At 41.3% G+C, this 26,745-nt stretch overlaps 2 protein-coding genes across 6 annotated transcripts; one reads left to right on the forward strand and one right to left on the reverse strand.

The window, feature by feature from the left end:
• Positions 1–306: 306 nt before the first annotated feature.
• On the reverse strand, positions 307–12,928 carry LSM3 (LSM3 homolog, U6 small nuclear RNA and mRNA degradation associated). Of its 2 annotated transcripts, XR_008578850.1 has the most exons (5): positions 12,843–12,928; positions 11,739–11,849; positions 10,338–10,433; positions 9,883–10,013; positions 307–377 (listed from the first exon to the last, which is right to left on the reverse strand). XR_008578850.1 is itself a non-coding variant. In XM_054838679.1 (4 exons), the coding sequence occupies exons 1-4, from the start codon at positions 12,861–12,863 to the stop codon at positions 9,933–9,935; spliced, it is 309 nt and encodes a 102-aa protein (XP_054694654.1). In that variant the 5' UTR covers positions 12,864–12,928; the 3' UTR covers positions 9,602–9,932. The 2 variants fall into 2 exon arrangements, 1 of the variants encoding a protein (XP_054694654.1); XM_054838679.1 differs by lacking the exon at positions 307–377 and having other exon boundaries at positions 9,602–10,013.
• On the forward strand, positions 12,927–26,033 carry XPC (XPC complex subunit, DNA damage recognition and repair factor). Of its 4 annotated transcripts, none has more exons than XM_054838675.1 (16): positions 12,927–13,105; positions 13,837–14,035; positions 14,953–15,077; positions 15,894–16,017; positions 16,959–17,043; positions 17,545–17,702; positions 17,901–18,021; positions 19,416–19,505; positions 19,949–20,881; positions 21,349–21,509; positions 21,769–21,850; positions 22,304–22,438; positions 22,937–23,106; positions 23,325–23,418; positions 23,969–24,058; positions 24,704–26,033. In XM_054838675.1, the coding sequence occupies exons 1-16, from the start codon at positions 12,994–12,996 to the stop codon at positions 24,914–24,916; spliced, it is 2,892 nt and encodes a 963-aa protein (XP_054694650.1). In that variant the 5' UTR covers positions 12,927–12,993; the 3' UTR covers positions 24,917–26,033. The 4 variants fall into 4 exon arrangements, with proteins under 4 accessions (XP_054694650.1, XP_054694652.1, XP_054694651.1 ...); XM_054838677.1 differs by having other exon boundaries at positions 12,944–13,105; positions 19,949–20,572; XM_054838676.1 differs by having other exon boundaries at positions 12,964–13,111; positions 19,949–20,572.
• The last annotated feature ends 712 nt before the right edge of the window (positions 26,034–26,745 follow it).

Raw genomic sequence — 26,745 nt, forward strand, 5'->3', positions numbered from 1 at the left:
ATTTGCATTATGTATTGAAGGAAACTAAATTTTACCCTGTAGGTTCAGTTTAATTCCTTCTCCAATACTTTCAGTATTGGAGGTACCAGCTTGCTCCATGTTACCAGTATAATAGTGGAAACAATGCTCCATGGTGCAGCCTGCATTACTGGGCTCTAGGATTTAAGAGACCTTTTACAGAGGACAGCAATGTACCCTATTTGCAGCTCTGCCAGGGTCTCAGCATGCAATCTTGAACAAAATGTTTAATTGCAATATCCTGCTTTCTTCAGATGAAAGAAATTAGATAATAATTTATTACCTCCTTTGTAAATGCTCTCAGATTTATGAATGAAGCATTCTTCCTTCCCTTGCTATTGCATTCCTGCAATGGCTTTCTGTCTGAAACAAAGGATATTGGGTTAGAAGGGTAACTAATAAGCAACCCAAAAACAAAAGGAACCTAGCCCGAGGTCAGCATGACCTGCAGTAATTGCTTCTGCTGCTCTTAGACACACACCAAGGCTTAGCAGTCACCCTACACAACTGCCTAGAACAGCAGAATGGTTAAAAAAAAAAAAAGATAAGACAAAGCCTCTTGTCCCAAGCTTGCTGCTCAAAGGACACAAAATACTAAATTCATTCCTAACTTATAAAGAATATTTATTTGGAGAAAACTCTGGGAAGGAATCCTATGGAAATTAAGCTTTGCTTCTCTGGATGCTATTCCTACATGCAGAAATTCCAGATTTCTCCAGAAATTCCTAGTTCTTAGAAGTATAAAATGTTCTGATTAGTTTCTCACGTAGCTATCCAGCCTATAAACACAACAGCCAGACTGAAGGGAACAGTTATGCAACAGGACCCCATGGAAGAGAAAAAACTGCTCAAGGCAAACTGGCTGCTTACATCATATATTTTCATGCTCTGTTTACAACCTCTCTGTATAGGAATCTCACAATTCTGCTGTATAGGATGTGGGTGAATATCTTCTGATGAAATAAGAAAAACACAAACAACTTATTGAACATTCTTCTCAAATTTCAATTGCACACAGTCTTAAATGTCACGTGTTTAGCTGAGAGGGTTTTTTGTTTTTAAAATGTCTAAACCTTTAATAGGCTAAGTATGATGACTGGGGATACCTTCCATACACCCCCTGGGAATTCTTTTTTGAGACAATTCCCACCATGTTCAGTTCTTCTGAACTCTCTTGTATACATTGCTGTTTCCTATCAGTACTAACAAGCTAAAGAGGGGACCCTCCACTCTTCACTAAGAGGACTCTGACATTACTTTCAGCAGCAGCTTAACGAACATTTCTCCCCAATTGCAGTGCTGGCTTAAGCAGCTCCTGTTCCCTGAACTGACCAGAGAACTGATTCAGGTTAAAGCTACAGATGTTCTTCTACCTGTGCCTGTTCCCCTAGCTGCTCAGACACTGCAAACAATTTGTACTTATGCCCTGCAAGCACTTTTATCAGCAAGCACTAAATAAGTTTAAAAATTCCTGGAAATTCTCCCTCATCCATCACACAGACTTGCACCTATCAGCTAGGTGTGCAGGAGATGAGAACTCAAGCAGTGCTGTAACAGCAGGTTTCAAGAGTAGAAACGCAAAATCAAGTTTCCTCCAAGACTAGAATATCCCTGAGCAGAGCAATGCAAGGAAGAAGGGAGCTCTCCAGCAAGAAGGAGAAAATACTACAAAGACCACATATATGTTACGTCTCTGGATATTGAAATTTTTGTAGCCAGACTCAAAAAAGTTTTCAAACATTTTGATTTACTTTTTGCATGCAGAACTCCATGGCTTTAGATATTCTGCCATCATTTAACTCTCACCAGAAATAAAAATCCTAGGGATTAATGACTAACATTAGCACAATGCAATTGCTAATGCCACAGGCGAGGCTTACATTAAACAAAAAAACAAATGGGTGGACAATTAGTTCAAAGGATGCTCTGCAACTCAGCCTAACACCTTCCCTTCAGCACAAGGAGAGGACTTCCTAGGGTACAAACACCTTGAACAGAAAAAAAATGCTTCAGAGATGTACCTGCATGTTTTAAAAAGGTCAAAAGTTAATTCTTTCCTTACATGGCTACACTTCTTTATGAAATACATGATGAGAATAGGTGTTTTTGAAAAGGAAGTCATATACCTGACATTTCTCCTACTCATATGTTGAGATTACAGTCAGCTCAAAACTGCAACTGCAGTGACTATAGTTTAAAAAGCTTCTGATATTTACTTGATGTGGCAGATATCCACTAATGCCAACTTTACTGACATGTCTTCCATGAGATCAATGCAGTGTCTACAGAAGCTTCATCAACATGTAGATGTTTAACTGTTCACTGATGTTTAAGGTTGCTTTTTTCTTTTAAAAAAACCTAATTACTAGTTAGAGGAGAATAGAAATGAAAAAACTATCAGTCACAATAAAGAACATACTAGAATACATTCTTGAAGCTGACAACTAGCTATAAGCCACAAAAGAAGGAAAATGCAAGGGAGATTTGGTCAGTGGTTTTGTTTATGTCCTTAAAATTTACTTTTTCATGATCAAATGAGTCACTTGTATTGAATCAGATGTATAGCTTGCATCCTCTTCAAAAAAGAAATCAAGATAAGAGACTGAACTGTACTGAAAAAATCCAGACAGTAGAAGAGACACTGGATCAAGCACCAGCAGATCTCTGTTGTAAGTGTGATGATACTACTGTATCTCTGTGTGCCTGACCGTCTTCTCTGTGCAGCTGTGCCAAACAGTGCTCACCCTCTGTTCAGACCTGTGTATCAAGAAAGTACCAGAAAGATAAAAGATGGAGAAATGCCTGTCCAGGAAATTTTAACCCTGAGATGTCAGAGCCTGTCACAAGAATGAAACCTTGTAATCTTTCTGTGGTACAACTACTAAAAGAAAATCCAGAGGAAAACAGAAGTAATGGAAAGTTACACAGTAAGCTTCATATTCAATACCTGAAACACCACACGTAAAATATTTCTCCTTAACTCATGAGACTGCACATGAAGGTGGTGATGGGGGTGAAATCATTGTATAGCCATCACATTGCCTCAAGAAAGAAAAAAATAGCTATGACAGCTGGCTTTAGGATTGAGTACAGTGGACTGGGATCTCTTGCACTACCCACAGGATGTTGCTGATCTGGAAGATGCATACATATAGCAATGTTGGGTTTAGGTTGGTTTTTAGGGAATGAATGCAGGACAAAAGTTCTAAATGCCTAACGTTTAATCACAAGGAAAATCTCCTTTAGCTGGTACTGAGATTAGAGCCTGTGCTCTATGGATAGGGCCACATTAATACAGAAACAACCCCAAATATTTGAATATTTGAATTATACCAACAGGCAGCAATAACAATCAGAAGATTTGGTATAAAAAGAGTTGCGTTCAATTTAACAATAGCATATTCTCCTGGGCTGCAGCAGAGCTTTGGATCTCTTGCCTTTTATAAGCAGCACCTCAGTCAACAAGAATGTAGCTTGGAGGAATGCATTACAAATGTAGAACAAATCAAATTAGCTCTCAGATGTTATCTGTTGATATCTCATTTCTTCCTTCTCGATCTGCTAACCACTGGAATGCAACATCTGGGCAGTTTGAGGAGGCAACTGTTTTACTAAAAAGTACTTAATATAGGTGCTATAGAACAAATTACAACACACTGCTTTACCACCTACAGCACAGGACACACTAGTAACAGTCACATGCTGCAAAAAAGGTAATGAGGTCTACCTAGCCTGTGTCACCTTTGCAGCATTAAAAAGCCAACTTAGATCAATTATATGCTAAGGATGAGTGACAAATTAGTCATCTGTTGCAGAGGCTATTTAAAGAAATCAAGATTTGGAGCACCATTTACTTGTTTCAAATTTTTCCCCTGCCACTGAAATTTGAAGGCTCTGGAAGAATTCAGTAATGCATTCAATTATGACAACCACAGGCTTTACACTTAATATTCAACATTTTAAGTTTAAATTTAGAGCAGCATACTTTCTTGTTTTTTTAAGGGAGTAAGTTCGCTTTCATGAAAGTTCTTTGTGATTTCTATAGAACAGATTAGGGAAGGGATTATGTGACTTCCTTGGTCAAAATTTTACACAGCATTTCACACCGATTAGCGTTAAGTGACAGGCTCCAGTGACACACACATTTGATGCAATGATATACATAAAACTAGATGTTTTACTGCCCAACAGTTTAGCAGATTCGAGAAAAGCAAATGAAAATTTACTGTAGCAGAAGTGCCACAAGTATGAGTTCTATTAGGTAGACATATCAGACTATGAATCATTAACAAACTGTGCCATTGCTGGCAAAGGTTTTTGCAGCCTTTTTTTTTCACAGAAAACCTTTCTGTGCAACAGCTGAGTGCGGTGAGAAAGGAACAGGACTAAGAAGGCTGCAGCACTAAGGTCTCCTTTAGAGGCTAAAATTGATCCACTATCACAACAGAGTTTATGGAATTGAGGCTTCCACTTGTCAAACAGTTTTAAAGACACTGGTGAAAGTTCCTTGCTCAAATCATCTGGAAACAGGCTGGGCAAAACACTAGATCATCTACTGCAGAGAGGAACTATGTACTGACATGGGTGACATGACCCAACAGACTGTGATCAAAGAGCATCATGTTTAGCCCGCACAGATGTGTAAAGCACAGGTCTTTATCAGACAATTAATTAAAAACCTGGTTCTAAAAAACCTAGGGTAATTTTCATCATTAAAACCAAAGAGAAACTGGAAATGCATCAATTACCTGAGGTATTACAGACATTTTATGCTCTAAATATGTAACATAGATTAGGCTTACTGAAATTTCTGAAACTGTACCAGTTTTCAAGAACCATTTTATGTTGCCACATGAATGCTTTATTATCTTCACAAGTAACAGTATTTATCTTTTCATCTAAGGTTTATGCTATCCCTTACTTTCAGAATACAAAAACATATAAGACTAAGGAACACTGTACATACTCTAGATCAAATAACATCCTTCTAATTCACAAAACGTGCTTACATTGAAATACTCTGATCTCTTCCGAAGATTTCCATATGCACCTTGAGTAAATCTCCATGTTTACCATGTACCATACAGAGGAAAACATTGCTAAAACCCCCTTCACGAACAGTCATAACTCAACTCTTCCAAAGGCTCAGTGTTTTCTGCAATAGTTTGTCCACCCACACAGACAGTCCGCACGCCTAGTCCCTTGCTGTTGCAGGCAGTCACATCATAAACTGATCAAATGCCATTGTAAAATTAAATAGGCTTTTTGGCCTAAGTTTCCAAAATTTGGGAGTGGGCCTCTCTTCCATTCAAACTAATTTGGGTAACAATGAAAAAATTCACTCAAACAGAGTTTCTGACTACATCTTTTTCCGTCAGTGGTTCTTGTTTTCCGCTCCAACCCACATCATCTATTCTCTTCCTTCCACCCATTCTTCCCCCCCAAAAAAGGCTGGCTTGGACACTGTGCTTCAATTTTCTGTAGAACTTTCTATTTTTCTTTCCCATTCTTTTTGTTTAGTATATGAAAGCAGCTTCCTGTTTAGAAACATGGGAGTCCTACACCCTCAGTAATGATGTATTCAGCCCATCAGTGATCTTGGCATGAATGCCTTAAACGTTAATAAGCCTGATGGGATTTTCTGTACATGTCATCATCAGTCCAAAAAAAACAATGCACAACGTTTGTCATTTTGCACTGAATCAGCTCCCTTCCCAGTGCTACAGTTCTAATAAGAATTCTATGGGCTTGCAAGCTTCCTTCTCTTAAATATTTCAAATTACAGATTTCCAATGCTTACAGAACAAGGACAGAAGCACCAAAAGATGACAGTGTTGTTGCAGAACTCACAACATTATCAATGCTGTTCTGCTTTTCCAACCCTGAGTCCCTGCTGCAGTCTGCCATTGCTCACACTGCTCAAGTCTTACTATAACCTATTAACCAAATCCTGGGATCATCCTGTGCTGGGGAATAGGAATGAAACACAATGTAATCTCTGTTCAACTTTAAAAAACATCCCCCAAACCCTGCATGACCGAGAACAAAATTCTGTCTTGTTCAAATTCATAGACTGGATCAAAATCTATTTCTGTGGGTTCAAAAAGTCAGCAGCATTGGCGACTTGAAATAAACTGAAATATTTGTCACTTGGAGTTCAATGTACATACATTCGTAAGTACAGGCTGTTCCCCCTGCTGAATTTTAACTGCAATGAGGTTATTGGACAGCCATACAACTAGCACTTGAATCAGTGGGTGCAGAAGCAGCCTTGTATACCACACACAACAATGTGCTGTTCCTCTCCAAGCAGCGCTCAGCAGCAAAGTGGTTAACCACAATTTATTCTATACAGCATAATTCTTCAGCTAATGCTACTAGCAAGGCTGCTAGTCTGGTGTGTTCATGCATTTTAAAATCTGACAATGCAAGGCACACATACTGTTTTACTTTAAGTCTTCTAGGGGCTCGGTCTGTGCCTACATAAACACCAAAACATATTTTGATCTTTACTTATGGGTGAGCAGCAGAGTTAATTTAAAACTGTCAGCAAGTGCCTTCCTAATTAAAAACAAATGACTAATTGTACAACAACAGGGCCTGTTGACACAGGCTATGGTACATCAGTCAGGCAAAGCCAACCAAGCCTGAATTTGAGGAAGTGCAGCACCATCTAGCGTCCAGAGATTCAAAAATCAATTTTATAATGAGTCCACACAGAAACTTCACAGCTAGCTGACACACTTGCAAAACCAGTAAGACACCAGAGGTCCACCTATACCAGCACTTTGAAAAAGGGTATTACATAATAAAAATCTTGTTTAAAAAAAAGCTGCTGAGAGTCAAATGTTTGCAGGTAGAACAGAAATTCTTTAAAGACAATAAACTGAGAAATTACTCCACCACAAACAAAAAAGATGCAGTCCAAAGGCTAAAAGATACCAGGACAGGCTCCTGCTGTCTATAAAAAGCTACTAGAAATAAAAAGACAACCTTCAAGAAGCTGAGTAATATTAAAAATTCTGGCAGGCTAAAAACATGAAATATGAGAAGACATTTGAGAAACTGAGGAAAATTAATGATAATTTTTTTTTCAAACATATCAGGAGCAGGAATCTTGACAAATGGTTAATACAGCCAACAGATGATCAAAAAAACAGAATAGTAAGAGACAAGACTGCAGAAAAGCTTTTTAAATGTTTGTTTTGGTTTTTTTAATCGACATTCATCATGGAGGAGCTTAGACTGGCTCCCACTCTGGACAGCTCATTTCAAATTGGAGGGTCAGTAAAAGATGCTACTGGATATTTCAGGGACATAAACAATAACAGATCTTTATAATCAGGCAGTAAATACCCAAGAAATCAATTAGACAATAATTGAGCTAGCAACCACCATGCATAATCTCTCACGTAAAACTTCAGAAGCAGCAGGTGGTGACAAATGAGACAATTTTTTGAAAAGTTCTACAGGGATTCAGGGGAGCTATGTAGGTGAGCTGCATCAGGTGAGCTGACCTCTTTCAACCATGCTGATACTCTATAACATAGAATAATTGGACATATAGATAAATGTGTTATGCTGGCAAATATGGCTCAAGTAAAGGAAATGTAGACCTCACATCTCTATTATCATTCTCAGAGACCTGAGAAGTGTTATTAACAGATATTCATTCTAAAATTTATCAAGGCAGAAGTTCCTGATGTACCAACACTTTGTGCATCACGTCAGTCCTCCAGTATAAAAATCATATAGTACAAAAAGGAATGGAGCAGCTTTCATCAAAAATGGGTAAACAGAAAAATCTGTTTGCAATCTGGAAAAAAGAAAACTGAAGGACAATTAAGAATAGGTAGGATGGAAAGGTAAACACATACTCTGCTATCTCTGAATACCACCAAACCAACATTGTCTGTCACACACATGAAAGCAACAGGCAGCAAGTTCAAAACCAAGCCCACACCAGACCAAGCCAAAACCAGAAGTATTTCTTCAGAGAACACATGCTCAGCCTGTGACATACCATAACTCTGTAGACTAGTTAATGGAAGAGAAATTCCTCAGGCTCTGAGAGACATACTCTCTCTTTCCCAGACGCACAGATCCCTCGGAACTGAAGGACTATCACTGTGTTCACCTCTTCTTACTCCCTCTACCCCTAAGCATTTATTCTGGCCTCCTAGAGCAGTAGGAAACAAAATAGACTGAAAAGCATCTCAGTGCAGTTTTCCTTGTACCCCTTCCAGAAGGGGATCAGTTGTAGCATCACTAGCTTTCTTCCAACATCAAGGGTTGTGTACGCATGGAACAGGAGTTGATGCTTGCCGAGCTAACTCTTGCAGAGATGGTATACTAGGAATGGATGAGATAGGAATGACAGAAATTTGTTTTCATCCTAGCCCAGACCAACTTCAAGCAAAGATGGTATAGTGAGCTTTCTTCTTTCATTTACATACAAGGGACCTACATATAAAGCCATCATCATACACAGGTTTAAGATAACAAATTCTTGCATGTCTGTACAAGTGGAGTGATTTGTCCTTTCTAGAAGAAGGTGCAAGGAATATGGTAGGAAGCCTCCACATGATTAAAAATTAAAGCTTATAATTACTATTAACACACTAGTTCTCAGCAATAGCTTCACTATTTCAGCTTCAGCTATCACTCCTATTTTTTAAATCTATCCCAAAGCTAGAGGACATTGCATGAGAACAACAGAGTACAGATGCCACCTAGCAGCCAGAGCAGATTTTGTATCAGTCCTTGCTTTCCTTATTTCAAAGAGCATGAAATATACATTCATCTTTTAAGTGTATATATTTTACTGCCAAAAGAGTTAGTATTCCTTTAAGAAGAATCTGGCTTGGAGCTTACCAAGGCAGACCTTGCATTCCTCACCACTGTCACAAGTCCCAGTGTAGACCTACATCCCTCTTTTGCCTTTCAAACATACTTATTAAAACATTTCATAACATAATGCCTTCTTTTTCATATAATAAGGAGAATAAAGTGCAAACAAGGTGGGTCTAAGAAAGTTTATATTAAAAAAGAGGTTTGTTCAGGGTTCTAGTGCACCTTCACTGCAGATAAGCACCTTGAGCACCCAGTAGAATTTAATATATTCAAGAACTGAAACAAGCTCCAGACAGTGGGAAATGAATGCATGCAGCAGGCAACTCAACAGCATGCAAGGCAACAACCTCATCCTCTACTTATGGCCTTGCAAACCATAGCTCTGTTAAAGGCACAATAAAAACATCTGAAAACATTGTAAAGCCTATCTTCTTTACATATCTTAAGTGGAAGATGCATATATATACACTATTTCCCTGCTACAAGGATATGCATCAAGAATTTGAACACAGAAAAGCCATTAATTATAGCACAGTAGATTCATGTAGTATTGCCCCCTGCAAACATCAATCTGCAAAACTCAGGTATTAGCAAGGATAGAAAGTAACACAATGCACAAAAGTTACTATTTTCTCAGAAAGTGAGGCTACATACTACAACCTAATACAGCACTAGCTCTATAGAAGAACATTGAAATAATGTCTTCAACAAAAACATGACGAGTCAAATCTGAAAGATAAACCAAATTTATTTAAAACAAAAAATTAAGACAGTGCTATTGCCAAGATTGAAAAAAATGAAGGATTCTTTTACTGATGTGACAAGACAGTCAATTTATAGCAGTTACATGAATTCTCAAAAAATCAGGTTGGGTTTACTCTGCTTCAATTGACGACATGTACTTTCTGCAAGACAAACTGGTTCCCCTTCCCTCCCCTTCCCAAAAAACAGACAAAAACATCCTATAAAAAACATGTACAGAATTTTGAGACACATGAGCAAAACACAAACCATTGTCCAAAAGCTTGAAACTTTCCAAAAAGGTTAAATCCTTTGTTGCTTCAACCAACCCTCAATGGGGGAGCTACAAGCACGACGCCATCACCTCTGACAAAGAGCATCGGAATATTCCTTTTGGTAGACTATGAAGAAGGAAAGAAAAGTTTACATTTACAAAAGCATAGTTTACAAAACGTATCTGCTAAGCATACAACCAAATTCAATCATAAAACACCAGAAACAACTCCAACAAACATAAGCTCAAACACACAACATTCTGGCATGCTGTAGAGATCAATACAACTAACACCACTTCCTTGGATATCTTTTGTACTGCTGTAACAATTTACCCAAAAGTTCTTTTAGATCTTCGTTCAAAAAGTAGTCAGCAATAAACTACTTTAACACTAATATAGTTTAGTTTTTAAAAAAGTTTTCTATGGGGATAAATACACTAAAGTCCTTACTTTATAAATCTCTTCATAGGTTTCTTCATCAATCTCTATTGTGGTTACGGTTTCTTCCACATCACCCAAAATCATATTTAAGTGCTGATCATATGCCTGTAGGAATTAAATTAGTTTATTATTTCTTCCAAAATTAAAACACAGGCTCATTAAAATGAGAATTATAGCAAGAGTTTCAGACATAATTAGTTTAGCCTGATTTTAACCAAAATGTGCCACTATGTCAAAAAAAGTAGTATCAGTTATAGTTATAATTTCAAACATAAATGCCAACAAATCAGTACTCTGCAGCATAAAAAGAAAGGAAGACAATTTTATTCACTGAAATGCTCTTCCAGGAAATAGCTCTGAAGCTTTCAGCAAGAACACATGCAAGAACTCAGAGACAGATGCACTTCATTAACATTAAACCAGCTACACATTCTCTGCTGCCAGTCCAGCCTCCTGGAATCCATTGCCCGGGGCCAACTTGAGTGATATGAAAGCTGTAATTCATACAATGCTACAAAAACTTAAAATAAGCATGTGTTCCAAACACCTTACAAAAGCATGTTGCAAACCACACGTGCACCTCAGATTTCTCCTCATCTTTGTGTTTCCAAAGGAGCTGAGGCCCAGTTAACACATGAGGCAGCTGGATCTCTTCCCCAACACAGTACAGTACTCAGGAAGGATGACTGACTGAACAGAAAGCAAAAATCTGTCTTGTCAAGAGACATATCATTCTCAGAAGAAAGCACTTAGACAAATAAGATCTGCAGAGAATCCAGCTGAGTACATAACCCATCATACCCTCACAGGGTGTGCCTTCAGAGATACTTGTTTGGTAATGATAATCTCATTCTTAATTCAGTCTTAAATAGACCTCAGGGTACGTCACAAGAAGAGGCTTGCAGCATTATTGCTTATTTCACTGACACAGAAACAGAAGCCAAAAGCAGTAGAATGAATTGCTTAGTATCATTTAGGAGATGAAAAACAAAATACATCTCTTGAATCTCTAGAGAAGTGTTTAATAACAAAGTACAGAATAAATTACATTTTGCCACTAATCACATTACACTTTTGATAAGAGAAAGGATTCAGCCCTTGTTATTAAGATGATTTTTAGCCTACCTTCTCTAACCACGAGACACAATTACTTGCACTGTTAAACTAATATTTTTAAACAATCAGTGGAAGAATCACAGAATTATCTGGGTTGGAGGGGACCTTTAAGGGCCATCTAGTCCAACCCCCCTGCAATGAGCAGGGACATCTTCAACTAGATCAGGTTGCACAGAGCCCTGACCTTCAATGTTTCCAGGGATGGGGCATCTGTGTACTAGACTGTTTTACATAAAAAAGGCTGCCCAGTGCTTAGCTGAATAAGCATGGTAGCGTTCTGAAAGTTTTACTTACATGTAGTCTGCCTCTAAGCTCTCTGTCGTTCCTCATTTTGACATAGATTCGCTCATCTAGACTAAGTCTGATGAGATCAAGTGGCTCCTCTACAGTATTTGTTGTTTGTTGCTAAAAAAAAATTGAAAGTTATTTGTACAGAAGAAGCCTGTTAACTTTTCCATTCCAGTGGAATTTCCTCCTGTGTTTATGAGACACAGAAAACAAAGAGGTAAGAACATGGATTCAAATATTCCAAATCATTCCTTCACATCCTGTTGAACTTGAGTGCACTTGATGTTACCAGTCTATGGGCATTCACCAGCCTGAGCAAAAATGAGTTAAAAGACTTCAGTTTAGTTTGCAGCAAATCATGCCTCACACATACTGTTGTATAAACTGTATTCCTTATTAGCAACCATTGGCAATATAGCAGCAGAAAGCCTAATCTGCATGAACCAGCACCATACCTGTGCCATCTCGTGGCACCAAACACCAAATACAGTCATTTTTGCCAGCACACGTGGGTAACATGCTGCCCCTCCTGCCCAAACACACACCTCTCCTCGAGGCCTAGCTCGACAATGCAGCAGTCACACCAGGCCTCAAGGCAGGTTAGAAACCTGATCACACACTGGGCTGAGGTCTCTTTTTTTTTTTTTTATGATAAAAGCATACTTTCAGGATCACGGCTAAAATGTATGAACGTTTTTGTGCACATCCCGCAGCACACTATTTCCTTCCCAGTGAGGTAGAGACAAGGATATTTTCCTCAGTAGCTTTACTGTTTCCCTCCTCCGGCAGTTCCTGAGGCCTGAAGTGGGCCCTGCCCGCACCCCTTACCACCACAGCGGCAGCACAGGTACCGGGAGGCGCCGTGCAGTAACTTCATCTCACACGGAAAGCGCTCCCCCGGGGGCTGCCCCCCAGGAAGGCTGCCCAAGTGGGGGGGCTTTGCCGGAGGTACGCCCAGCCCCAGCTAGGCAGCCGAAAGCCTGCCTCCATCTTACACCCCTCCAGCCACGGAAATTTCCCGAGGCGCCGGGAGGGCAGGAGCGCAGACCCGGCGCAGCGGAGAAAGCCTCGCGCTGCCTCTCGCCCTGAGGGAAGCAAGGAGCCACTCACCTGGTCCACCTCATCCGCCATCTTTCAAACCGCCTCCCGCGCTCTCCCGCGAGACTTTATGGCCCTTCCCCTTCCCCTCAGACGGGGGCGGGGCGGTGGCACGGCGGGGACTGCGGTGGGGGGGTAGCCTGCCCGCTGCCGGGGGAGCGCTATGGCCAGGAAGCGCAAAGCATCGCCCCGGCCAGCGGCTGCCAGCAAGAGACGCTCCGGGGGGCTGGGGGGGCCGCGGGGCGAGCCGGAGGAGGAGGAGAAGGAGGAGGAGGGTGAGTGTGGGAGGGAGGGAGGCCATGGCGAGCTGGGCCGGGCGCTGCGCCATCGCCGGGGTTTGGGGCCGCTCCAGGCCTCTGGTGTTCCGGGGGCGGGGGTGTCGGGGAGCAGCGGGTGTCAGCTCGCTCTTAGCGCAGCGCTGGATCGCGGCAGCCCATGTGAGGGAAAGGGCCGTTACCTCAGGCTGGAGGCGCGAATGAGTGTTGTGCACAGTGGCCGGGGGCGGGACGATTGGCACACAGAAAGCGGGGGTTTAAATCCAGGCCTGGAGCGGGCCCCGCTGGCTGTCTGGAGGCACTGACAAAGGTTGAAAATCAGGCAGCGAGCGGCTTGTCTTACCTCGGCCGTGGCGGGGCTGCGGCGGCAGCGACGTGCGGGTCAGTGTCCCGGGAGGTGCCCTGAAAAAGTTCTCCAGAGCAGCTTCAGAGAGTAATAATTTCTTGTGAGTGGTGAGTGCGATGCTTGTTTTTCAGCTGACCCCACTGGTAGGACTATAGGAATCTTTATGTACTTCTTGTCCACTATATTATTATGAGTATTTTCTTTAAACAGGTCTTCTTGTTCACTTCTTACCTATTTATTCAGAAACGATGGCATGCTCGTCATTGTGAGTGCTCACTTTCTTCCGTAGCTGGCTCTAATGAAGTCTGTGGAGGTGTTTTTTCTGATTGTCATAGAGATGAAACTTCATCCTTTAACATACCTTCCTTTCTTCTGTCCCATGCAGATGATTTTGAAGAGAAACAGCCCAGTATAAAGAAGAATGACTCAAAAGCTCTGGCTAGGAAGAAGAAAGAAGATTGTGATATTAGGGTTTCCAAGTCGGCAAATAGGCATTCGAAACAAAAAGGGGCAAAATCACTAACAAAAGAACACAAAAAAATTACTAGAAATAAAGGGAATCCTACCAAAGAGGAGACATGCAGGTAAGTTTACTTATCATTCAAGTCTATAGGAGCTCCATCTTCATGGTTGCATGTTATTTGTTTAGGGCCCAGTGCTGCATATGTGCATGCGAGCGGTTTATTTTAGGCTATCAGTCCATTTTAGTACGTTTCTATCACACAGCTGAACAGAAGTACTGCCTTAGTCATTGCAGAGTCAGTCCTGAGGAAAATAGACTGTATGGGAAGCAAATATGTGAGCCTTTTCAAATTAAGTGGTTTAAATATAAATTTTTATTTCACTTGTTATAGTTTTTTCATGGGAGTAGGGAGGTGCTATGGAATCCGGCATGAATAGAAATGTTGGCCTGAGATTTGGATTTAAAATGATGAGCAGAAATCTAAACATATCATTCTCTGGTGTTTTTTGGAATCCAGATATAATACCAACATGCTCTGCCCATCGTGATTGCTATAGCAAATGAGTTAATGAAAAGAAATTAACCTGATTGGTCTCATTTCACTGACCAGCCAGAGCCTTGGGTATTGATGTAGTGAAGCATAAACAGTTCTACTTTCATTACGCTTTGAAGGTTCAATAAGAACAAATGATTCAGTGAACCATTTTTCCAAGGACTCATTTGTACAAGCTGTTGAAAAGGATGGGGCCTTTTGTAGCTTCAGGCATCTTCCTTCCTAAACATCCTTGCAGAACCAGGACCTAAGTTTGCACTGAAAAACTGTTGCTCCATTGAGCCCATGATTATTTCTGGCAAAGATGGTTTGCTTTACAGAGAAGGTAACTGTGGTTTAATTGTCAAATTCTCAATCTGTTGTTACTGATGCAGAAGTCATGCTTCATTTATTTCCCTATTTATAGTGCATTCTTTCTCTATTTTTCTTAAATAAACAAGCACCTACACTTCCTGATGCTAAAGCCATTTTGGTAATTTTAACAGTGACTTGCTGAAGCCCCCTCAGGAGAAGAAGTTGAAGAGTGAATCTCCTGTTAAAAAAGAGATGGATGAAGACAATACTGGCAATGATGATGATGAAAGTGAAGATGAGTGGGAGGATGTGGAAGGTAACAATTGCATGTTTATTCATTTTAAGGAGTAAATATTCTTTTCTAATTTGATTTTTGAACCATTTCTCATTTGGATTCAGGTAAATGCGTGTACTCTGTATACCTAAAGTGTGCCTCATGCGTATCTGTATCTTTAAAAGCTCATGTCTCACAATGCTTTTAGAATGGTTCCAAAGTAGAAAAAAAACAGACAACTACTGATGTTAGTGGCTTGAATTTGACTATTTGTTGGCTTACGTTAAAATTATGCTACCATGCACAAAGCACTTTATCAGCATTTGTGTTGTATGATATTGAGCAGCTAAGAATGAGTCGATTTGAAGACCAAACCTGCAACTTCCTAGTACAGGAGAGTGGAGATGAAACCAACTGAGCTGTTTGATTAGGTGGCCATCAACAAACTGTGATAAGAATCACAATTGTCATAATCTTTGTATTTTGCTGCTACAGCTTTATGCCTTCCAAAGTGAACAGTTGTCAGGTTTTTTCTTTGCTACTCTACAAGTACCCTTCAAGTCACATCTGCTTCATTCACCTTTCTCCTGATCGAGTTTGCCTGTGGCAGTCACTTGCCATTAGACTGCACTGAGCTGATTCCTCAGCAACAGGTGGCTGGGATCCCACAGTTATTTGAAATAACTGAGCACACACAGTGTTATGGAAGATCCAGGAGCTGATAATTACTGGACATGTTCTGTTTGTAGGTTGTTTGAACACTTGAGAAGGAATAGGTAGGTTCTTATCCCATTGTCAGACCTTTCTGGGGCATCTATTCCATGTTACTTATCATTTAGTAATATTTTATTTTTCCAGAACTCCAGGAACCTGCCACAGATAAGTTAGAAGAAGCTGCTGCTCTTCCGGCTGTGGTGCTTCCAAGCAACCCTGTCGAGATAGAGATTGAAACCCCAGAGCAGGTGAAGAAAAGACAGAGGAGGTAAGAACAGGGAAGGCAGCAGAGGGCCATTAAAGGATGAAGTTAAAAATACGCTAAGTCTTGACTGTCACTGACTTGCTCTGTTCTGGGTGGAAATCCCCATTTTGTGCAGACTGTTGAGTTGGAATGATGCGAGGTCATGGAATGGAGAACGGTTTACACACTGACAATTTTACCAAAAATCTTTGGTGGAGTGGAGGTTTTTCTTCCTTGAAAATCAAGCGTGTAACTTCATTGTGCTTTAATATCTGCATTTCCAAACCAGGGACAGTAGTAGCTCTCCTCAAGGAGAACTGTGGGTGAATGCCATTGTTGTACTGAAAATATCTTAGCAGCTCAGGTGGAAGCCTCTGCATGTCCATACCCGAGGTGTGAGCAGGTGGGTCAAATGAATGCCCTTGGCATCTGGGAGCATTATACCAAGGATGGCTTGCTTTGTGTGGCAGCTGGAGGCCTGATGATATTTCGTGCTGTTACAGGGTGGCACTGTGCCAGGCCAGCCCTTCATAACAAAGCAGCCAGAATATCTGTTGCCTTTTAAGTTAAATGATTTCATCAATGAAGAGAAAACCATTTTTCCAGGAATCTGAATGGAATGCTAGCAGTCATCTAAAACTCAAACAATTCAGACAGTGAATTATAAGTTTAAGTTGGAGCTGTCCAGAGCTGTCTGGTAGGAAACTATAGGCACGTAAAGTTAGGTAGAAGTTAGGCTATCTGAATATACCCAAGCTCTCAGTAGTTGGGTACATGGAGTTCACAGTTTATTAGTCATGTGCAGCTGCATGCCTATTCATGTAGCCAGTAACTAAACTTGTGTTAAGTGTGCACGGAAGATCCTCTGGGATGGATTCTGTTTGAGAACTGATCCAATTCAGGAATCTAGAAAGGCAGGTTCCTAGAAAACCCACAACATCCATTTCTTTTGTAATCTTACGCAGAGAAAAGAGGAAAGCCGAGTTTGAGATGTATCTTCGGAGAATGATGAAACGTTTCAGCAAGGAGGTTCGTGAGGACACACATAAGGTATTGGTCACAGAGAAACCTGGCAGAGAAAAAATTGGGCGTAAAGATGTCTGAACTGATACGTAATGAAGAAGAAACTAATTTCGATCAAATAATTTGGGGCCATGGCTAGAAGTGAAAAAATAAAAAGTCTGTAGTCCAAATGCTCATTAGACTTCTCCTAAACTGTGAGTTAGAAACATCAGTGACTGCATTAGTAAAATTCTAACTCAAAGCAGATGTGAGTAGGGTGTGTATTTCTCCATTGAGTGTGTATCTGCTCATTCTGCCAGGGTTAAACTGTCTCATATAGAGCAGGAAACACTGACAGGGGCTTCGGGGCTTTTCTGTCTTCTGATGGATCTGAAGACAGCCCTGTGTCCACTGTGTATGCTTGGGAGGCTTCAGTGTTGCCTGTCTCTGTTGAAAGGAGCAGTAAAGCCTTCCTCATCTTTACCATGGACAATACTTCCAGCAAAGAAAATCTCTTGTGAACTCACTGTAGAAACTTTTTTCTCTCAGGTTCACCTCTTGTGTTTACTAGGAAATGGTTTCTACAGGAACAGGATCTGCAGTCAGCCAGATCTTCATGCCATTGGTCTATCCATCATCCCTACCCACTTCACGAAAGTGTCTGCAGGCCAAGTGGACCTTCTCTACCTTTCCAACTTGGTGAAATGGTAAAACTCTCTCTCCTAATCATGCTATCACATAGAATGTAGAGCCAGGGTTCAGGGAGAGGGGTAAATGTAATTACCAATTTTCAGTGATTTTTCTGAGGTGAGAGTCTGTCCTTTTTACAGAAGGAAAGGATAAACTCTGAAGTTTAAGATTACAATCACAAACACTAGACAATAAGTAGGTGTCTCATACTTCAGGTTTGTTGGAACCTTCACTGTCAATGATGAGCTTTCCACTGAAAAAGGAGAGCCCCTTCAATCGACCTTGGAGAGGCGCTTTGCCATCTATGCTGCACGGGATGATGAAGAGTTGGTTCATGTAAGTGACTGGGAAGTGCAGGGTTGGTTGCTGAGTTTGGCTGCCAGATCAGTGCTGTAGTGCTGTCAGGTCGTACACAAAGTGGTGTTTGAGGGATGGACTTGGAGAAAACAAATTGGTGACTTAGGTGATTCTGTGGCTTTTTGTTGTATTTTTATCTGGATTCTTCTGGGATTAAATTATTCAGTTTGAACTGTGCCTAACTGGAGCACTCTAATTCTGGTTGATGTCACTGCATGCTCCATGTTCTGCTATGGATTACTTTAGGTACAGTGTATAGAGCTACTTGTTCCTAAGTGTGCTTTGGCTTCTTTATATTGCTTTAGCAGTATAGATCAAATAAAACCAGCTTAATGGGTTTCTTCTGAAATACTAATTTGAGTGAGGAAATTCTTGGGCTCACTTGCAGCCAGAGAAACTTTTTACAGATCTTTGAGTTAGAAAGTTGGTAGTTTATTACTATGAGTAATAATAATAATACTGAAGGCCAAAGGAATTGAGCTTTGATTTAGAGCAGCCCAAGGCTTCAAAAGGACTTCAACTCTACAGTCATTTTATGGTGGAATTGGATTAAGGGAAGAAGTGGAGTCAGTTGCTTCAAGTCACACAGAGATTCTGGTAAAACAACCGAGGGAGAAGGAAACACAGGAGATCAAATTGATAGGGGACATTTGAAAGAGCAGACACGAGCTGCTGCTTTTCAGGTGCACAGCTTGCAGCTCTGCCCTGTTGCTGATAAAGTGGGACGTTGCAGCTTCTCTGCTGCAAAGCAGGAAGCAGTTGTTCTGGTGGCTTTGCAGCCTTGCAGTGGAAGTGCAGAGATGTCACTTCCTGGGACAGGAGGAACAGACAAAGCAAGTTTGCCTGCGCAGCTTCAGTTGAGTCCCATGCAGGAAGGCAGTTGCCGGGTCACAGGTGTTAACCACTCAGTTGTGCCTGTAATGACATCCTCTGAATGGCTGGTGTTTCTGCTGGCTTCTGCCGATGGTGTGTGGTTGTCTTTGGCCACCTTTGGGAGGCAGGATTTAGAGTCATCTTACTCAGTTTTCCTCAAGAGTGAGAGAGTGATAGGGTACATGGGGTTTGGGTGATAGCGCATCTGCTCAAAAAGGATGGGTCATTTGGCCTCCTTAGGAATTGGTTCCTCATCTGTGAGTTAACAGCAGTACCCCTGTCACTGTAGTACCATAAACAAGAGCCAGAGAAGACTGTGTGGTGCTTTAATACTGTAGCAACTGGGCTACCTACACATCTGTGTCAGTGTATACAGCACTGGGTAACAATGTAGAAATGAAAATGATCTGTGAAAGAACCCAGATTGTAAAAGAATTTCAAGAGTATTTTTTTATATTCCTTGAAAAAAGGTTAAACTTGCTTTATTTTTTCTTTTGCAGATATTTTTAATTATTCTGCGAGCATTACAGCTGCTGTGTCGTCTCGTGCTGTCTTTTCAGCCTATTCCTCTCAAGGAGACAAGAGCAAAGGTAGTGTTTGTTGGGTGTGTGGAATAAGGAATAAGTCACTGGTTTAGTGAGTAGGATTGAAAAGAACTTTCTGGCTGCTGCAGCTTGAAGTTAATCACTTACTGCATGAACCACGGTGATGACATGTTCTGTCTATAGTGCAGAAGAAGCCCCTTAGTTTTTAGGTTTCTCCTTTAAAAGAACCACCCATTTTGTGTGTGTCAGCAAAGACTTCTTATGCTTCAGTGGTTTTACATTTCTTTAAAACTGAGGCAGCAAACACTTGCTGCTTGAGTACACCTCTCTTCAGCCATTTGCCTGAAGTTTTCAACTCCCTAAGACATGCAGAGTTACCATGGTGGCCAACCTTTGGTCTGCATGCACCTTGAGCTGATTTCAGGTTGGGTTTTTTTAATATATTCTTAGCCATGGTAATAAAAGTGACCTAGCCTCTTTCTTTGCAGGGAAAAAGCTCATCCAAGAGGCAGTCTCTCAGCAGTACCTCCGAGGGGCAGGAGAGTTCTGCCACAGCACCCAAAGCTGTGGCAAAAAAATGCCCCTGCAGAAAAGCCAAACAGGATGAAAAATCCTCAGAGAGTGAAGAAGACACCAAGGAGCCAAAGAAATGCCAAACTGCTCAGACCAAAAGGACACGCAAGTCAAAGTTGACTACAGGCAGCCAGGAACAGGAGTCTAGTAAAGAAGAGAGCAGTATAGTGGAAAAAGATGTGCCAGTCAGGCCCAAGAATGATCGCCGGAGACGAGTGGCCTCCAAAGTGTGTTACAAAGAAGAGAGTGGAAGTGATGAGGGCAGTGCTTCAGACTTTGAATTTTCAGAGGAGGAGAATGATCTCTCCGATGAGGATTTTGAAAATGTCTCTAAAAGGCGGAAGAGCAAACTAGGCTCCCAGAAGTCAAAAGTAACAGCTATAAAAAGCCCGAAACCTGAGACTTCAGAATCAAGGCTATCCAAAAATTCATACGGAGCTGAGCCTAAGCCAGCAAAAAGTGCAGCTCCAGCCTTGCCTCATGCGCAGAGAAAGAGAAACAAAATAATTTCTAGTGATGAGGATGATGGACAGCAGGAGGTAAGGAAAGTGATGGGCACAGACCAGTGGCTGGAGGTTTTCCTTGAACGTGAGGACAAGTGGGTGTGCGTAGACTGTGTTCATGGCAACGTTGGCCAGCCCCAGCTGTGCTTTACATATGCCACAAAGCCGCTTTTCTATATTGTGGGATTTGACAATGATGGGAGTGTCAGGGATGTGACGCAAAGATACGACCCAGTGTGGATGACCGTGACAAGGAAGAGTCGTGTGGACCCTGAGTGGTGGGAAGACACGCTGCAGCCGTATAAAAGTCCCTATGTGGAAAGAGACAAGAAGGAGGAAAATGAGGTAAATTGCAGTAGGTTATTCAGGACATTTAGTGCCAGGAGACCAGTCTCTGGATTCTCATTCAGGCAAAAATCATTAGGAATCTTTCCATAAGGAGGGAAGTTTGTATTTGAGCTTTAAATGTTCAGATTGAGCATGTTTTAAAGGGAATGTACAATGATAAATTAAAATAGTATCAAATGGAGACTGTTCAGAGAAATCCAGATAGCAGAAGTACTGCACAGCCCATGTTGCAAACGTACGAATGAGGTTTCTGTACAGTTTAGCATTACTCTTCTCAGAGTCCTTAAAATATGTAGGTCTGGGTACACATTTAAGTACCTGTTCACAGCAAGAATGCTTTGGTCGTTGGCTCATCTGATTTAAGTTTCTGGTGTTTTTGTCCTTTGACCAATACTATAATCATTACTTTCTTACCGGGGTAGTGCAAGAGAGTTGTGAAATCACTCTTTGTGTAACCCCTACAGTTTCAAGTTAAGCTTCAAGATCAACCTCTGCCAACAGCAATTGGAGAGTACAAAAACCACCCTCTTTATGCACTGAAGAGGCACCTCTTGAAATACCAGGCAATCTATCCTGAGTCAGCTGCTATCCTGGGCTACTGCAGGGGAGAGGCTGTCTACTCCAGGTGAGTGGTGCACATGTTGTCATGCGCAAGTGTGATCTTCGTAACAAATTTAAGAGCTAATTTATGTGAAGACCACAATGGTATCAGCAGTAGTCTCAGGTCACATGCATAGACAGAGTGAGGCATTTATCTGCTCAGACAGCATCTGCGTATCAATTAGATACAGTTTTTTTACCATTCCTAACGTGAATAACAGTTTGGAAGTCTCTTATGGAGAAACTTCAAAGCTCTTATGGTTGCTTCCTTACGGCCTTTCTAGAGACTGCGTACACACACTGCACTCCAAGGACACTTGGCTGAAGAAAGCCCGAGTGGTGAGGATTGGAGAAGTGCCTTACAAGGTAAGAGGGTTTGACTTCCTCTTGTGCAGCACGTTTGCCCTCTAAAGTTCAAGCTCAATTCTGTTTTGGTTTTTGCCTTGTCTCTGTCAGCAGATGTAGATTTCTCACTTGCTTGCATGGTTTGTGGTAGTTGCATCGTGAATCTGTCCATCTACTGTACCTATAGTTTTCTATATACCACCCAAAGCCCTGCTATCTGTTCTTCCCACCGCGAGGGTATGTAGAACTGCACCCTTTTCATCTTCTTTAAAAGCATCCTAGCATTGTATATGAACTGTAGGCTCCCTTCTGCATATGGGTGCTGTGCGTTATCATTTATAAGCAATGGATAGTGAAGCTAGGAAATAGGCATTTCTTGTCTCCCAGAGCCTTCTCCTTTCGTGTCCTAGAAAAAGCCTGAAATCACTGGCAGCTTGTGGTGGTGGTACAGGCTCGGTCATTGTATTTGCACAGATGGTGAAAGGATTTTCCAACCAGGCGAGGAAGGCACGCCTTGCAGAGCCTGCAAACCGGGACAAAGAGGACCTGGCACTGTTTGGTCACTGGCAGACAGAGGAATATCAGCCGCCTATAGCAGTGGATGGAAAGGTAGCTAGAAGAGCAGAGAGCTGTGTTAAAGGAAGTGTTTTGTATGGAGATGTGGGCTTTATTTTTCCAGAAGTTGCATGTTTCAGAGGTGAGATCAGTTAATAACATCTGGATTCAGGATTAAGAGTTCAGAGGTAACTGCATCTAGGAGGAAATGGTCAAAACTGAGGCCTTTCTTCCCTGAGTACAAGTAATGAGTGCTAGCAGTGCAGACTGCTAACATTGTAATATAATTGATCTAGTTTCTCTAGCCCATGTTTGTTTTGCTGATTCTCCACATTACAGCCTGAGTAACAAGGCCTGGGCAGAGGATATAGCTAGGAGATAACCATGCAGCTAAAATCTAGGCTTGTGCCTTATCATGTGAATGTTAATCAAATACTGGAGTGGAATGTAGCAGGTCAGAAGGAAGGGAGAGACCCTGACTTGCAGCAGGGATTTTCACCTCTCTCCAGAGAGCAGGAGTGTCACCATTTCTCTTTAATTTTGCAATAACAGGTTCCTCGGAATGAATACGGAAACGTCTATCTCTTCCTGCCATCCATGTTACCCATTGGCTGTGTGCAGCTGAGACTCCCAAATCTGAACAGATTGGCACGGAAGTTGGACATTGACTGTGCTCAAGCCATCACTGGATTTGATTTTCATGGCGGCTACTCGCACCCAGTGTATGTAAAGCTGCTTTGTTGCAGCTGACAGATGTTGATGTCCTGCAGAAGTTGTACACCCTGTGTTAAGGAGTACATGTGAAGAGTTACACTTAGATCCTGTGAGACAGACAGCTCTGTCAATATTCAGTAGCTTTTGGTTTGGCTGGGTCAGCAGGCATTTGCTCCCTTTCTTTTTTCTTCTAGTAGATGACAGAGGATTGTGTTCTCCTTCCTAGTACCGATGGCTATGTTGTCTGCGAGGAGTATAAAGAGGTCCTCATTGCTGCCTGGGAGAATGAACAAGCAGAAATAGAAAAGAAGGAGAAGGAGGTGAGCATTATTCTTGCAGCTTCTTTATTGTTACATTTATTAAGTAAATTTCATTTAAACTGTGGACAGTCAAACAAGGGTGGGCTGTGTAAGCAACAGACACAGAGTTCTGTGACCATGAGTGGCTGGTTGCATCCCCCAAATGCACCATTTTGGGCTTGCTGTCTGGACTGCAGCGATGCAATACAATTGGGTAGCAATATCTGAGATAGTGCATACTCTGGAATAGTTTTCCATAGCTGCTGGGAAACAAAAATGAGAAATACATCTATGAGGTTAAAGTTTTGGAGGTGGTTCTGGTGTAATTTACACAGTCAGGGTGCCATGTTAGTAAGTGATGGTAATTCATGTATTTAGCAGATAACTGGACACCAATACTTTTTACTCTTAAGAATCCTACTGGCCAATAATCTTTTAATGTGACACATGTAAGTTGGCATGGGTTTTTTGATGGCAGTTTAAAATCTTCAAACTTCCATTTTCTGTGGGTGTAAATACATTGAAATTTAAAATAGTAAATTTTTCTCTTTTCAATAACAATCCCACACAGAAGCGTGAGAAAAGAGCTCTGGGCAATTGGAAGCTGCTGACAAAAGGACTTCTCATCAGAGAGAGACTGAAGCAACGCTACTCTGTCAAGGTATTCTGCATTTCTATTAGTGACATCTTTTTCAGGATGATATTTCTCTACCAAGACATTTTTTTCCAGTCTTTCCAATGTGTTATGTTTACAGCTGTAGAGTATAGAACTTCCAGAGTGTAGTTGCTCAAAAATATTTTTCTTTCCTGTTGTTAGCATGTGACAAGCAACTAGTAGAAAAAACTACAACAGAAATTCGATGTGGTCATGTCCATGAAAGATTCATTATCATTTAACAAGAGATTAATGTTTCCCAAAGCATCGTTTTTTTGGTATTTTCTGTTTTACAGATCCCCTTCCTAGATTTATTCCTCCAAGCCAAGCTAACAGGATGAGAAGGGGGCTGCTTTTTTGTTACAGCGTCAGATGTTTAGTTCTTAATAATTTCCCCATTGAGAAAGGTGACAGGCATGATCTTTTTAAAGCATGTTTATTTTATTCTTCCACCGCCAAAAATATTTTGCTTGTGTTGAAAGAACGACATCCAAGAATAGAAACACAGTGCTTTGGGTGAGAGGCCCAAACCAAAGCAGCCAACTTTTGTAATGTCACCGTCACTGTTATGGAAGACAAGCCCTTTTAGAAAGGGGTAGTTACAAGTGATTTCTAGAGCAACTTTTCAGTTTTCACACCTGTTTTTTCCAGACTGAGCTGTCAGCACCTGTGACAGAGAAAGGAGCAGGATTCTCTTCTGATGAAGAAGGAGGTCCGAGTTCAGAGACTACAGTAGGGAATATGGCTGTTTCTTGGCCCCAAAATCGCCAGTTAGAGAAAAAAAAAGAAGAGAAGACAACCAGAAAGAGCAAGCGAGAAAAGAAAGGAGAAGCAGCACAGTTGTTCCCTTTTGAGAAACTGTGATCAGAACAAGCATTTCTTGGCTCTTTCCAGATGCAAGAACAGTAATCACAACAAAAGTATCCTTTGCCAGTTAAGAACCTAGTCTTCTCTGCTCTTCGGTTTCTGAGCTATCAGGGACCAACCTAATGCAGTATCAAGAGTTTCTTTTGCTATCACAGGTAATTAGGTTCATCCTTTTATCCTTCGACTTATGAGAAGCAGATGTGTAGTTGTACCTTCTGAGAAGATCACTTTGTGCTGTTGGGGTTTTTGCTCTCTTTTGTATCACTCAGCATTGATAATTCTGTTTTCTGAGGCATTCCTTTCATTAGCACTCTCTTTTTTCCACTTTTCTCCTTTCCAATTTTTCCTGCTTGCCCAGAACTAAAGCACGCAGCTGCTCTGTGACAGTCTGTGGTGAGCTGGCCAAAGGACTGCTAATGCCCTCTTTGATTCATAGCTCATCCAAACCAGCCGTGAGGTAGAGTTCTGGTCTTACTGTCTCATTGTTACAGAGGGGGAAATACTTCCTCTAAGGTGTAAAGAAACACACAATCAGGATTCAGAGGAATTTGAAAATTTACTTTCTGAAGAATACCTGCCTTGTGTGAAAACTCAGTTTTGGCTTTTCAGCCTCCAATCTTCCTTTACTTTCAGAAATCTTGTGCATTAGAAGGGAGAAGCCCCATCCTCATTTCAAACTTAAGGTTAAATATGTCTTCCTAAGCAATTTGAATTTATACATATTTCAGTTTTATCAAGACATGTGGATATGTTTTGCAGCAAAATATGTAAAACTGGCTGAGTGTCATTGTCGGAGACAAAATTCACTGAAAGCAGAGAACTCTTGTAAATGTTATCTGGTACCTAAGCATTTAAAAACTGTTGAGAGGAATGTTAGATCTACACAAGCTTTTCCTGCAGTTGTGTAATAGAAATGCTGATCTGTCTTTTGCAGTATCTTTATAATTAAATCACACTGACACTGTCTCTTTAAAAATAGGGAGAAATACAGTCTAGTCATTGGTGGTCACAGAGGAAAGATTGAAATGCAAGAAAATGGCTTACATTTAATTATGTTAAAAAATAATCTATTTTTGTACTGTATTTGTAGAAGAAAATAAAGTATGGAAAAAGAGTATGTTGCCCGTTACACCTCCCCTCCAGCCAGCTCATTCTTCTGTTTCCCTGGAGGGACTCTCACGCGAGGATAAGAGCACATGGTAGTATTTCCAGAAGTCACAAATGGGGTCCCAGGATGTTCCAGAGCTGGCTGCTTGTGAATTGTTTTAGTGTTAAGGGTCTTCACTCTGAGTCTTTCATTTTTACTACCAAATTCCAAACAAAGACCAACCTAAGTTGGAGGCTTGGAGAGTAGATACAACCTGTATACAAGGCTTCAAGAAAAGTTCTACATCTTGCATGAACTGGTAAAACTGCAGAGAGCACAGAGGACATAATTCCTCCCATTAGTCATGGTGCCAACATGCAGGATACACCCTGGGATGAGCTCGTCGGACGTGAGGGCCCACCTCCAGCTGGTATCTGTCATTTTTCATCTGCTTAAAAAGGGAGCTGGTGCCAGCTGTGCCAAAGCGACTCCCTACGTCCTAACTTGGGACGCTCAGCAGAGATACACGAAGTTATGAGTCCAGTGACATTTATAGTCGGCAGGGAAGGACGAGAACATCTTCAGATGTCAGGATCCTGCTGTTCAGGCACGTAGGCAGCCAGCTCTCCTAACTTAAGCGTGCAACGGGTGAAGGAGTACATCTGCTTTAAGGGAGACCACAGTAGAGAGGGAAGATGACTGACAGATCAGTACACAGTCTGTCAGATGGTGGTAAGGA

The sequence above is a fragment of the Grus americana genome, chromosome 11, assembly GCF_028858705.1.
Source record: "Grus americana isolate bGruAme1 chromosome 11, bGruAme1.mat, whole genome shotgun sequence".
Lineage (NCBI taxonomy): Eukaryota > Metazoa > Chordata > Aves > Gruiformes > Gruidae > Grus > Grus americana.

Coding starts and splice junctions, on each gene's coding strand:
- LSM3 (XM_054838679.1), bottom strand. CDS start 12,863: ATGGCGGATGAGGTGGACCAG. Junction 10,434..11,738: donor AGCTTAGAGGCAGACTACAT/GTAAGTAAAACT, acceptor TAATTCCTACAG/GCATATGATCAGCACTTAAA. Junction 10,014..10,337: donor CCTATGAAGAGATTTATAAA/GTAAGGACTTTA, acceptor CCTTCTTCATAG/TCTACCAAAAGGAATATTCC.
- XPC (XM_054838674.1), top strand. CDS start 12,994: ATGGCCAGGAAGCGCAAAGCATCGCCCCGGCCAGCGGCTGCCAGCAAG. Junction 18,022..19,415: donor ATGATGAAGAGTTGGTTCAT/GTAAGTGACTGG, acceptor TTTCTTTTGCAG/ATATTTTTAATTATTCTGCG. Junction 20,882..21,348: donor ACAAGAAGGAGGAAAATGAG/GTAAATTGCAGT, acceptor TAACCCCTACAG/TTTCAAGTTAAGCTTCAAGA.